This window comes from Apis laboriosa, unplaced genomic scaffold, assembly GCF_014066325.1.
Source record: "Apis laboriosa isolate Shangri-la unplaced genomic scaffold, ASM1406632v1 scaffold23_cov150, whole genome shotgun sequence".
Classification (NCBI taxonomy): Eukaryota; Metazoa; Arthropoda; class Insecta; order Hymenoptera; family Apidae; genus Apis; species Apis laboriosa.
This window is the reverse complement of record NW_025222452.1, coordinates 57,055-71,768: the sequence shown is the minus strand read 5'-3', so window position 1 is coordinate 71,768 and position 14,714 is coordinate 57,055. Positions and strand designations below refer to the sequence as shown.

Genomic DNA, 14,714 nt, shown 5'->3' with positions numbered 1-14,714 from the left:
CAATCTTTCTTATAATTATATACAATAACATATAATATATAAATAAATATATATCTAGATATTTATGAATATAATCACAAATGAAATATGTATATTCATTTGTCTATGATATAGCATGATTAAACTTTAAATTTTTAATTTTATTTAAAAAATAAAAAGATTTTTTCCTTTTTTTTTATAATATTATTTAAATGATATGAAATAGAATAATTTTGATAATCTAAGTAATATTTAAATATATTAATGTGAAATACATTTATAAATATATATTCTTTAATTGTAGAAATTCTTTTTTTTTTAAATTAATTATTTTATTTTTTGTGTTCTTTAATAAATCAAATTCCAATTCATAATTTTATTTATTATCATGAATTTGACAATTTGTTTTCTTAAATAAATATTATAAAATAAATTACAGATTTGAATAAATTGTTGCCATCATTGAAAAAAAATGTAACAAACTTAAAGATGTAACAAACAAAATAAAAAGAAGGTCTCTATTTATTATCACTAGATATAAGTATTATCGAATAAGAGTCTTTATTAAAGAATAGAAATTCACATTTAAATGTACCTATTCAAGAATCAATATATATTTGACATATCTGTCAAAGATAGCAAAAAATTAGGATATTTTTAATTATATTATTATAACATGGAAACTGTTAATGAAAATGCTTACGATGATTATTATTTAGAATTATCGTCCGATCCAATTAAATTTGAATCGGTCAGTTCTCTGACAAATGTTTTTTTTGATGATTCGAAACAACAGGTTAGAAATTAATTTTTCTCGTTTATTTATTTTCTAAATATAATTTAGTTGATAAATGAAATTTATTCAAATTCCAGGTATTTGCTGTTCGATCAGGCGGTGTAACAGGTGTATCTGTCAAAGGACCAAATCAAAATATAAATTTCCGAATGGAAGATAAAGGTCCAGTAATCTCTATTAAATTTGCTCCTGATATGAATATATTGGCGATACAACACAATAATTCTTCAGTTGAATTTATAAATTATTCACCAGTTGTTGGACTTGATAACATAGAATATTCACAATCGTGTAAAGGAAAAAATGCCACTATATTGGGATTTGTTTGGACACACGGAAATGAAATATTACTTGTTACTGATTATGGTGTTGAATTGTTTCAAGTAAAAAAAGAAAAGCTTAAATAAATATTTTATATATAATATGCGATTAATATTATCAATGTGAACATAATTTGTGACTACATATATACAAATTATATAAAAATATTTAATTTTAGGTAAATCCAGAAAAACGAAACGTTAAAGTTTTGAAGTGTTTAAGTTTAGGTGTGAATTGGTTTGTATTTTGTCCACAAAGTTATCTAGTATTATTATCATCTGGTACAATAGGAAATCAAATGCAGACATTGCATGTAACACCTGGAAATCTTCATAAATTAACAAAATTTGAAGGCAAGAAAAGATATTTTATGATCAAGATCAATATGCAGAAGAATATTTTATTAATATAATAATAAATAATATTAATAATATATTAAAATTATATTAGTGGAAGCTGGTACAGCAAAACCAGGAAAATTGACTGTTTATGAGAGAGATGTAGCATTGGCAGTTTTATATGGGACACCATGCATAATTTTGTTACGTCATCAACCAGGTGCTAATCGTTCTACTGGAACTGCTTCTGTATATGTCTACACTGTGCATAAGTATGTTTTTTTTAATTAATTGAAACTTATTTGTATATATCTATTATATTTTATATATATTTTGTATTTTTTTTTATATTTTTAAATAGAATGACAACAATCAGAAAGAGTCATATCTTAAAACTTGATGTAAGTGGTAAATTTGCCATTAATGTTGTAGATAATCTTATTATCGTTCATCATCAAACTACGAAAGTAAGTAAAATAATATATATTATTGAGTAAATGATAAAGTTTTTGAAATAACGACGATGTTAATAACTGCAATATTTCAGTCTTCTACATGCGCATATTTTTTTTAGACTTCCATGATTTTCGATATTATGTTACCGGGTATAAGCGACGGTACGGTAATGCATCATACTAGCGTAGCACCTGCAAAACCTATTAAACCATATAGTTTGAAAGTTCCAGGAACAACTTTATCAAATGAAACTTATCAATCGTGCCAATTATGTATCCTTAACTAGGAGAAAATGCATTGTGATAGAATATATCTAATTTTTTTATTTTATTATCTCATATTTTTTCTCAATATATATTCAATCAATAGATTCACCAAATTGGGTTGTTTTCCAGCCAAACATAATAATCGATGCAAAATTAGGTTGTCTTTGGTAGGTAAAATCCATTCTTATTATATCATTAAATTTTTTTCTTCTTTATATACATAGTAAAATGAAATTTATAAAATTTACTATATTTTTAACAATTTTATCTTACTATCTTATACAGGTACATTGAATTAAAATTGGAATCTTTGGTAAAACTCATTACAGATAAAGTTTTATTAGTCGAATTTTTAATGCAACGAACAAACACAAAATACATTTTGATACATGTGTTACAAAATTTTATGATGCAATTGCCTATTAGTTTAATGGATATGCCGATTATATTTGATAAATTGAATTCTGTGTATAGAAATTATCTTGAAGATGAAATACAAAATCAGGTGATCATGTAAATTTCTTTCTCTTGTTTTAATAATATTTTTTAATTAATTTAGTTAATGATTTTCATTGATTATATATAATGGTCACACAGATGGGTACCCCGTTACAAAACACCGTGAAAAACCAAAGCATGGTAGTAGAAAATTATAAATATAAATTGTTATTAAATCAAAGCGATGTATATAGTTATATTTTATCGAAATTTCCTGAAAACACGATTGAACCAAAAATGATTGTTTGGATTCTTCTAGAATATATCAGGTATCTATTCTCTCTCTTTTTCTCTCTGAATATTAAAAAAAAATTAATAATTAATTATAAACATATCTTAAAATAAATTAATTATAAACACATATCTTAAAATAAATATTGATTACATTTGTTTATGTTTTTCGTTTTAGATCATTAGCGGAACATGGTATACCCGTACAGCATTATTTACACGAATTAGTTATTACTACATTAGTTCAACGTAAAGCATATTACCAATTGCATCAGTTGTTACAATATCATGTAGTTGCAGATTCAAAACCTTTGGCGTGCTTATTACTTTCTTTAGAAAATCTATATCCAGCAGCTCATCAACTTGCTTTAGATATGCTGAAACGATTAGGAAATGCTCATGAAGAAATAATTGAAGTACTTTTATCAAAAGGATATATTTTACCAGCATTACGGTAAATGTTAAACTTATTTCTTGTTTATATATACATATAATTTTTTTATATATGTTTTGTCGATTATTTGAGATTAATTTATTTAATTTTTTCTTCCATTTGCCAATTATAGTTATATTCGATCAGTTGGAATGGTAGATCAAATATCCGATAGAAAATTTCTGGAAGCAGCAAAAGCAACAGGAGATGCAACGCTTTTTTATTCAGTTTTCAAATTTTTTAAACAACGTAATTTACATTTATGCAATGCTACAACTTTTACAAAAGGAGAACGTTATCAACCATATATTCAACATTATAAATATTTATTCGAAGGAATAGATAATGATTGTAACTCAGACACAAATTCTAATGTTACTACAATTTCTTAATAAACGATCTTTTTTTTGTTTGTTTTTAATTTTTTTTTTTTTTTTAAATAATGTAATTTGATTCTATCGTAAACATCAAGATATGTATTTAAAGTTACCTATTAGAATGTTGTTCAGCTATTTTCATATTTATTTCACATTCTATATTTCCATCTTTTTGTAAAATATATTTATATTATACATACATTACATATGTGTATATATATATATACTTATTTAATATTTATACATATTTATACATATATTGATTGTAATATTTAACATTATTTGTGCAAATGCAGTCTGTTTAAAAATTATATCATAATAATATTTATATTTTTTGTTTTTGCAAAGACATTTGCAATAATATTTGCAATAAATTTTTTATTTTGTATTCATGTTGTTTGCATCATTGTATCATTGTAATGGGAAACACGATATATAATACATGATTCACGATAGATTATACGAAACATGCATAATTATATGTATATAAGTATTTACGTTCGAATCTAAAAACAAAGAAAAGTTTTAAAAATATTTAATAAAAATATTTTTTTCATTATTTATATATTTAATGATTCGATTGAATCGTTGAATCGTTTAATAAGTGCAAAAAATTTGCATATGCTTGATGAATAAGTTGTAACGGAATCATTAAAATCATTAAATTCGATTTAATATGAATATTGAAATATTTATTTTATACATATATATGCATTTAAATTTGACATACACGTGTGCGCACATATATACACATGCACGCACGCAATAATATAGTATTCAAAACAATTGCATAAACGAACAATTGCTAGATGTTTTAAAAATAAATATTAACATACAAACGGACGGATTGGATCAGTATAGATCCAAAATAAAAACAAATAAAAAGTAAGACATATAGGAATGATAAATTAGCAAGAAGATTGGAAAAAGATGATCAAGTTTTGGTTGGTCCACTTTATATTTTTTCCCAAAAAATGATTAAATAATTGAAAAATGAAAATATAAAATATTAATCGTATTTTTTATAAATACGTTATCAAAACTGGAAATGTTTGGTCCTTTCTTTAATCATCAACGCGTACGACTGAAATGGATAAAATCTTTCGTCAACATTTTTGTATTGTTTATATAAGATTGATGTTATTTAACACGTTATTTAATGTGCTAAGATATCGAAAAAATTATTGTTCATAAAATACGATTGAATGTGTCCAAATTAAGAATCGTCGAATATTCTTGATTCATAGCATTATAATATCATTTAACGAATTTTGTTGATTATTAATGATAATGAATTAAATAATTATATGTGAAAAATGTTATTAAGAAAGGAAAGAGGTAAATAAATAGAACGAGTGATAAAATAGATAATGAAAATAGATAAACAGTATATATATATATATATATATATATATATAGAGAGAGAGAGAGAGAGAGAGAATGTGTGTATGTGTGTGTGTGTGTGTATAATTAAGAGATATTACAATCATCCGTATAAGTGTCTCTAATTTGTTGTTTAGTTTTTCGCGAGGTGCGTCGAATTAAGCTACGACTGCGCGGTTTGCTCTTCGCCTCCTCATTGATGGCGACGACATTTGTACTTTGTGCTGGGACCACTTGCTGAGAATTACCAACAGAGCCGGCACTTCCGGTTCTACCGTGTGGACTGCCAGATCTACCGACTCGATCGCTTCTGTAATACGCGAAATCGATCAAATAGCGATCGTTTCATGCAAGGAAAGGTTTTAATAATAATAATAATAATAATAATAATAATAATAATAATAATAGTAATAATAATAATAATAATAGTAATAATAATAATAGTAATAATAATAATAATAGTAATAATAATAATAGTAATAATAATAATAGTAATAATAGTAATAATAATAATAGTAGTAATAATAATAATAATAATAATAATAATAATAATAATAATAATAATAGTAATAATAATAATAGTAATAATAGTAATAATAATAATAATATATAAAAGCATAACGCGATATATTAAATCTTCTCTCAATTATTCATTACAAAATCGAGATTTGATCATTTGTTCAAAAAATACCTTAAAAAATTTTTTATTAAAAAATTTAATAAAAAATAAATTTTTACAGTCAAAATATTATAATGATATTATGATCGATATTAATATCAAATTTAAAGCAACATCATAATATGGTCGAAACAAAAATTTAGATTCACGCGTTAGTTCAAGATGTTCAATTTGTATGTGCATACGTGTATTTTACGTAATACGAGGACATGTTAGCATGTAACAGCGTATCGTGTTATTGGAAAAGGGTTATTTGTAATTAAACGATGTAAAACAACGAACAATGAAAGTAAAAGAAATTTCTAAAACGATATGTGTATTGAAAATTAATCGATCGAAGAGATATTCGATGCAAAAATAAAAGAAATATAAAAGAAAAAAAGAATGAAAGAGAAAAGGAAGAAAAAAGAAAAAGGAAGAGAAAAAAGAGACAGAAAGAGCAAAAGAATTATACCTGCGCGATCCATATGCGGAACATCTCCGTCGAAGTCCCGATTCGTCTGATTCGCCAACATGATTTTTTGGAACGATTTTGGATAAAGTGATGAAACATCGGAAAATATCTTTAACGTTATAATCATCTTTAGCCGAACATTCCATTATTTTCGCACGAAGTTTCGGCAATTCGCAATATAACCATTCGCTTACATCTTCGATCGGTACTTCTCTTCGCGTTGTTGCAAGATCCAATTTATTTCCAGCAACGACTATCGGTACTTCCTGTCGAATAATATACGATATACGGTATTGTTCATGAAATGAACACATCGCTTGAAATGTTTATTACAGATCGAATATACTATTCGGCTTGTCTTTGTTCTCAAATGAGATAAGAGAAAAAAACGCGAAGAACGAAGAGAAGGAGCTGGAGATAACAGCAAATCATAAAATGATCAGTCGATTATTAATAGCGTTATTTTTTAAAAATATCATCTTATTCTGTTGCTATAAATAATCCTAAATTGATGTAATAATTCTATGTAACTTCTCATTTTCACGAATTTTTTTTGCTTTTCGATTTCAAATAAAAAAATGAGAATAGCGATGTGCTCATTTCAAAATATTTATTTTGTTATAAATTATTATTCTATTATAACAATATTGTATAGAGAAAAAGGAATATGAATACATATTTCAGATTAAACTTATTAAATTTTTTTCTTTTTCATTAATCAAATCGAAATTGTTCGTTTTTTCGTTTTGTTTAAATAAATTAATATTATTTTTATTCGATACCTGAAAATCCGGTCGTTGTTCCCTCACTTCTTCAAAACATCGCTTTATGCATTCGAAACTAGGCAAAGATGTCGTAGCGTAAACAAGAAGAAACGCATGTGCCGTAGCTATGCTCAATCTTCTCATAGCTGGGAATTGTAAGTCACCTGAAATTACATTACAATATGAGTTATATGAGTAATATGAGTTATATTTTTTTCTTTTTTTTAACGTAATGAAATATAGTTTGTCCTATTTTATAAAAAAAAGTAAAAAGATATTTACCCGCAGTATCCAAAAGATCAACTTTGAGAGTAAGCGTACCGAGAACGCATTCCCTCGTATAGAGATCTTCGACCGTAGGTCTGTATCTTTCGCTGAATCCTTGACCGAGCAAACGACGTATAATTGCGCTCTTCCCAACACCGGCACCACCTAATATCACCAATCTGATTCTTTCGTGATCAGCCATTTTTCTATTTAAAAAAGAAGCGCAAATTTAAGAAAATTTTTCGTGATATTTGATGTTATCGTTTCTCTCGTTGCTTGCTTTTTCCTTCTCGATAGCTTTCTTTCTTGTTTTTTTTTCTTTTTTTCTTCTTTTTAATTCCGATCGATTTGCGATTTCAATATAACAAGCTGAAAAAAAAATTTATTATTCGATCAAAGAAACGAAATAGAACGACAAGAGATGAAAAACGATATAAAAATTAATTTTTATTTTAAAAAGAAAAAAAATTTATGCACGAATACGTGCATATATAAGTATAAGAAACAAATAAGAACCGGTATAAATCGAATCGATATCGATCTTTATTGATATCGGTATTGCAAATGTTCAATTTTTAATTGGAAAATATCCTACAATTAATGATTCGCATAAATTGGAAATATTTTATTTAATTTTCATTTAATTTTCATTCGTTTGTTATTGTATTATATACAAGTATATTGTATATATATTTTATACATTTTATGAAATTTAAAATAATTGAAGAAATTAAAAAAATTAAATTATATAATTTTATAAAATTTATATTTGACAAAATTTATACACGAATACATATATATATGACATATAGAACAAAATGAAATTGATCAGCCAATAGAGACGTTATCTGCATTTTTAAACGATCTACGTGGTAATACATAAAAGGATTTAAATGAAAAAATTAAAATCTTCGTATAATATAAATTCAATAATTAAAAATAATTCCATTATATTTTATTTCACATGACATTTGTTCGAATTGTGTTGTGATCGTACAACAATTATTTTTACAATCTATTTTTTTAGTTTTCCTTTCTGTTTCTTATCAACGAAAAATATTCATCCATAAAAGATATAATTCCAAAATAAAAATTATACGTTACTGCATTAATCTAGTTATTGATTTATTATTATCGTTTGTGATTTGTAGCACGCTATGCGATTTGTTTCATGAAACGAACAATAATCGTTACTACTATCATTAATTTTTCATCAATATATATTTTTTTAATTAATATATTTTTAGTGAAAATTTTTAATTAAGAAAAAAGTTGTTTACGGTTTGTAAAATATGAAAGAATAAAAATAACGAGTTCATTCGTTATGTTAACGCTTTCGATCCGTTATTATCGATGTATCAAAATTAATTGACGCAATTATAACAAAGTATGAATAACGCTACCATATATAAGGACGTTCTATTTATATATATATATATATATATATATATATACATCAATCAGTAAAAAAATTTAGAGATTTACAATTTCATTTGTCATCTATCCAATTAATTATTGTTCAATTACAGATTGTCGAAAATGCTCATTCTATTAGCCTCTTTTTCTTAATATATATTATCTGATATATTTTCTTTCGACTAAACTAAATATTGTAAAATCATATTTCTATTCGATTCGAATTGTAAACTTTCCAATAATTCCTAAGAGATTATGAATGCGATACATAATTTGCAAATTTTGATAGAAAAGTAAAATGCGTATAAGAGCATATTTGTATAAATATATAATATATTTGCAATATTTGAATCAAAGAGAAATAGTACGTAAAAATAATATGTAGAATCATTCGATCACCCTTGCAATCCTTTCCAATCATATTGTAAAAATAACAATATCAAAGCAAAGTTTGATGTTTCATTTGTCAAGAATAAATTACGACTCGATTTGAATGTATAATAATGTTGGTTAAACCCTATTTAATTAAAAGATATATTTGGTTAAACCCTATTTAAGCAAGATATATTATATATAATAAATATAAAGATTGATAGTTGAATAGTTGATTAATAGACTATATTATCAACGATTCAAAGCATGACACGTCGCGTAGTCTCTTAATAGATAGATATTTAAATAATACAGACAATCCCGTTGCTTCGTTCAAGAGTTTATCGCGCGCGAAACCAACTTTGCGGGCCAGATGTATCTCGTTTCCGTTCGCTACACGCTTACCCTATTTATTCATCGATTTTCTCAATTCAAGACCAAACAAGTCTTGTGGAATTTTGCCGATAAAACCGAGAATAAACGCGAATAATTATCTCTTTCTAATCCAACCTCGAAATTCTTCGATATAAATTCTTACGAACTAGTTTCTTTTCGTTAACTAGCTTTCGAACAACATTTTTTTTTTCAATTTTTTCAATTTTTTATTTTTTTCGTTAAAATTATTATTCTTATTTGATTCGTTTATTGGAAGAAAGTTTTTTATATAGATTCATATATAATTGCATATACATGTATACATAAATATATGAATCACGTTACTAATGCAGATTCAAGAAAAAATAAGATAATCATTATTATCAATTATAAATTATATCAATTTTCTCTCTTCAATAACAGACATAAGATATATAATATCCAATAGTATTTTCCTAATCATTACCAATTTCAAAATATTAATTCTTATTCGGTATATATTTGTTGAATTCACGACTTTTTTTGTTATTTTTGTTATTCAAAAAATATTTACCATGTTCATAATAAAAATAGGAACGAAATGTATATACAAGAAAATCGAACGATTTCTGATCATTTCGCGTGAGTCGTTCGATTCACATGCTAAAAATATATGTGTAGAACAGAGATTTAAGGGTATACTCTTCGTATATCGAAGCTGATCTACCGTGAAACGATCAAAGGCAGATTACGTGCGCTGCTAACCGATCTATTTCTATGTCGAGTAACCTTCCCTTTCGTTTCATCGCGTATGGTTCGACCGTTTCTCCTTTATTTCAATTTTTTTCTTCCTTTTTTTTGTCGCTCCTAAAATAATATTTAAATCCATTTTTATTCGAAAAATTGTCGAAAAATTGTCGTATCATAAAAATTGATCTATATTCGATCGAGTTTTCGATTAAATTTTTATCTTAAAAAGTTAAATATTTCTCATATATTTTTTTTTTCTTTCTTTTTTTTTTCCTTTCGTTTTCTTCGGCAAAAAATACTCAAATATTTAAACGCGTTCAACTGCTCCGTATCATGTTTTACGTAGCATATCATACGGTACTACTATTGTATTAGTATGTAGATAGTATTGTATTATATGTAGATAGTTCTACCTTATAATGATTATAAATATTTTCAACCATCTTATATTATATTATATTATTTTTCCTTTTATTTCATTCGATATATGAACATCTTTCGATTCTTTCAAGATACAAAAGAAATTAAAACAAACAATCGTAAATAATTTTATGATTTCATATTCCACAAATTTTTCTTTTCTAAAGATTATCTTTATTTTTTTTATTTTTTTTTTTTTCTTTAATGATAATTTATATGCAAAGAAATCAGACACAATTATCGGTTTTACATTAATGTTAAAGGTCGATCCTACATCCACTATATAACGTGATAATTAAAGCTTGTTTTTTTCTTTTTTTAACATTTGTGGGTTCACATGTCGCATAACAATTTAGGGTTAATAAACACGTTAGAATGATTTCATTTTTAATTCTTAAACCAGATAACGCATTAGTGAATATGAATATATATATCAAGAATAATCGTGAATCTTTTATAAAGAGAAAAAGATAATAAATAAAATGGACAAGAAAAAACATAAAGAAAACAAAAAGAAGAAAAATATAATTCCGTTTCTGCAATAGGCAAAAATATAAAATAATAGTAAATATATCAGAAAATATTTCTTTCTTTTTTTTTTTTTTTTTTTTTTCTATAAATTTACAATATTTTTCAAACAAAGGAACTGCATTCGATCAATTTCCTAATAAATCTAAGATTAAAAGAAATTAATGTCGAATGATTGTTTATAATTTTTTATATCGATAATATCGATAATATCGATAATAAAATATAATAATTAACATAAAAAAATTTTTTTTAATAATATCGATATTTTATTCAAATATAATTACATTATTTATATATAATATAATTAAATTATATTATATATATTACATATCAATTGCATTGATATTGCAAGAAAATTTTTTTCTACTTATTTTTCATTCATTTTTTTTTTTTATTAGTTATATTTTGATTTTAAATAATTTATAATTGTTTCATTCGATCATTTTTATTATTATTATTATTAATTAGTATATTATTATTATATATAATTAATATTATCATAATTAATAAAAATTTGCAGTTTAAGATAATAAAATAGATAATCAAATTTTCTGTTAATCATTTACAAACTTCGGTATAATTATATAAACTATGTAAACTAATGATAATTGTTACGATTAAATGAAATAATATATTTTTTCTTTTTTCCTTTTTTTTTTTAATTATTTTAATTCAATTCCTAACAAATTATTTTGTTAGTCAGTTATTTATTTTATATTCGTTTTTGTTTATTTTGTCAGTAACAGATATGTATTATAAATAATGCACAAAAATAATATTTAATTGTATGCGTATTATATGTAATAATATTACACATATATATATAGACAAGATTAAAAAATTATCACACATAACCTTAAAATAAAAAAACCTTTAAAAAGAAAAATCTTTTTTCAATCAATGAAAAGTCAAACATATGTTTGCGTTTTTAAAAAGAAAAGCAAATAAAAAGGAAAAAAATAAGAAGTCGAAGAAAAGAAAAAAAAATAAACAAAGATAAAACAAAACAAGGCAAAGTAAATGCGAAATAATTACAAAATTGAACGATATAAATGAATTTCGATTTTTAGAACGATAAAATGTACATATAAGCATAAAATTAAATATACATAAATATAGAAAGAAAAAAAAAATACTTAAGGTAGCTTTATGAACGAGTACGCGAAATATTTATTAACATCGCGTGAATGAAGGAATGTGTTCTTTCATTTTTTTTTTTTTAATCTACGATACATATGTATATATTTATACATATACATTATGATTGTTTGACAAAGATGATTTGACAAAGATTCACTCTATCGTCAATAGATAACAATTCATATTTATACAATTATTACAATTTTACGTTATCGATTTTACATATAATTTTCTAATTTATAAAATAAATTTTTTTATTTTTTTATATATCAAAATAATGAATAAAATTTGTATTATATAGATATCAAAAATAATTAATTTAAAACGTATCAATTGGAAATTATGAAAAATATAAAAAAAAAAAAAATAACTTACCAAAACACAAATAGAATTTGTAGTAGAACGTAGTCTAAAATATAACAATAGATTATCTGTTGGACAACGTGCAACAATATATGTGTGTGTGTGTGTGTGTGTGTGTGTATATATATATATATATATACATATATATATATATATATACGTATATATATGTATATATATGTAATATAAGAAAGACAGATTCAACTCCAATCTCAACTACTGTCAAGACGACACTGAACAACCCCCGTTCAGAGTGTTCTGTTATGACTTGCGTTAGCCGCCAGGTACTATGAAAATCAACTTCCCTTTAAGGAGCGTGCGCAGCATTATTTATTTTTCGATAATGCGGTCGATCGTACACCTTAACAATAACCGACTATTAATTTTTTTCCTTTCATCATGCTTATTTTCGTGTATACGCGAAATTCACAAAATATCGAAATCAGTAATAATCAATAAAATTATCGTATGCTAAATATTTAAAAATATACATATGCATATATATATATATATATACTATATGAAATAGATATGAAATAAAACTTTCATTTAATCAATTTAATAAATTTAATAAAAAATTTGATAAAAAAAGTTAGTTCAATAAAAAATCACTGTTCTTTATTTCTTTATTCAGATATTTAATAATTTCAAATAACTGTATTTATTTTTTTTTATTCCTTACCTATCGATATATAATTAAAATTTTTGTAATCATTATAATATACATACATTTTTATCATTAATATTTTTTCTTTTCTAGATTAATCTAATTAAAATCTATGTTTATAGAATTAGCATAGAATAAGATGAAATTAATTTGTTAAAATAAAAACTAAAAAGTGAAATATAAATAGATGTGTATATATTTATATTTGTGTAAATATTATATTATATTGTTAGAGAAGAGAATTAGAAATTATTCATTATTAAATTCATTTTTAAATTATAACCAATATTGTTTATAAATAATAAGTTCAAAATTAATAAATTTTAAAATACGAAAACATAAAATTATAAACATAAATTTAATGGTTTTTCTATCTTTTAACTACAACGTAATTGCATATATACAAATTTCTTTATACAAAATCATTTTAAATCAATTCATAATTTATAATTCGTTTAAAAAATAATATGCATTAATTAAAAAAATTGACCTATCTTATGCAAACTTTTAACGATATATATATGTAGATATAATAAATATAAAAAATATCTTTTTTTTTAATTTAATGCATACATAAGTATGTAACAGTTTTATTCAACTGTTTGAAAAACAATCGATGTATATATAGATTATAGTTTATTAATATATATATGTAGATATATATATAAAGAAATAGATTTTTTATACCAAACATATTAATCTTTCGGAATTGGTTGTTAGTCGAAATGACACGCACTTTTTATGAAAATGTTGAAAATCTTTTATTATATAAATATATTACCATATAATGTCACTAGAAGATGATTTTTATATTTTTTAACTAGAATAACGATTTAATACATACACACACATATATATATGTGTGTATATATATATATATATATGGAGAAAAAAAATTAAACAGAAAATCATAATATAACGAGAATAAAAACAAGGAAATAAAATCAAATCAAATGTTTAAAAAATAATTGTAACATTAAGAAAATTGTTTAGCATGAAAGCGAATTGTCAATAAAATATCATCAATTGAAACGACAAAACAATTATAGCATTCCCTGCCAAACCTTTTGTTTTAAACGTTTCGTCATTTTAAGTTTTACATCATAATTCATAGTTTTAACGGCATCATCACCGAAAACAGATTTTTCAAACTATTTATGACGTAATAAAAAATAGATATATTTATATCTTTTCGATTTTTTAAAAAATTTTTTTATAATTATTATTTATTTACGATTAGAACAATGGATAATGACGAAGATCGTTTATTTTTCTTTTATTATCGAACCGAATTATTTTTTATTCAGTCGTGTCACACCATTGTTAAGAATAAGCGTACTGTTTTCATTTATTTATTTTTCAACATAACCAACAATCTATAAATTATCTCAATTTCCAAAGCGATTTCATTATAATTGATTAACGAAATTATTCGAACGAAATATTTAAATTGAAAATA

The 14,714-nt window shown here is 23.7% G+C and overlaps 2 protein-coding genes across 2 annotated transcripts; one reads left to right on the top strand and one right to left on the bottom strand.

Moving 5' to 3' along the window:
• Positions 1–561: 561 nt before the first annotated feature.
• On the top strand, positions 562–3,845 carry LOC122713289 (regulator of MON1-CCZ1 complex). Its single transcript, XM_043933625.1, has 11 exons — positions 562–775; positions 853–1,158; positions 1,275–1,449; positions 1,547–1,706; positions 1,796–1,901; positions 2,009–2,162; positions 2,260–2,323; positions 2,442–2,661; positions 2,754–2,923; positions 3,064–3,339; positions 3,452–3,845. Exons 1-11 carry the CDS (start codon positions 656–658, stop codon positions 3,708–3,710), a joined length of 2,010 nt encoding a protein of 669 aa, XP_043789560.1. The 5' UTR covers positions 562–655; the 3' UTR covers positions 3,711–3,845.
• A 1,248-nt stretch (positions 3,846–5,093) lies between these two features.
• LOC122713180 (GTP-binding protein Di-Ras2) lies at positions 5,094–13,104 on the bottom strand. The gene is made up of 5 exons (XM_043933388.1): positions 12,601–13,104; positions 7,258–7,611; positions 6,994–7,139; positions 6,212–6,477; positions 5,094–5,388 (listed from the first exon to the last, which is right to left on the bottom strand). Exons 2-5 carry the CDS (start codon positions 7,442–7,444, stop codon positions 5,166–5,168), a joined length of 822 nt encoding a protein of 273 aa, XP_043789323.1. The 5' UTR covers positions 7,445–7,611; positions 12,601–13,104; the 3' UTR covers positions 5,094–5,165.
• Between the last annotated feature and the right edge of the window lie 1,610 nt (positions 13,105–14,714).

Bases quoted from the DNA above. Each gene is read 5' to 3' on its own strand.
- LOC122713289 (XM_043933625.1), top strand. From the start codon at position 656: ATGGAAACTGTTAATGAAAATGCTTACGATGATTATTATTTAGAATTA. The intron at 1,450-1,546 runs GCAAGAAAAGAT...AAATTATATTAG, and splicing joins TAAATTAACAAAATTTGAAG to TGGAAGCTGGTACAGCAAAA. The intron at 2,163-2,259 runs GTATCCTTAACT...TTCAATCAATAG, and splicing joins TTATCAATCGTGCCAATTAT to ATTCACCAAATTGGGTTGTT.
- LOC122713180 (XM_043933388.1), bottom strand. From the start codon at position 7,444: ATGGCTGATCACGAAAGAATCAGATTGGTGATATTAGGTGGTGCCGGT. The intron at 6,478-6,993 runs GTATCGAATAAA...ATTATTCGACAG, and splicing joins AACAACGACCGGATTTTCAG to GAAGTACCGATAGTCGTTGC. The intron at 5,389-6,211 runs GTATAATTCTTT...CGCGTATTACAG, and splicing joins TCCGCATATGGATCGCGCAG to AAGCGATCGAGTCGGTAGAT.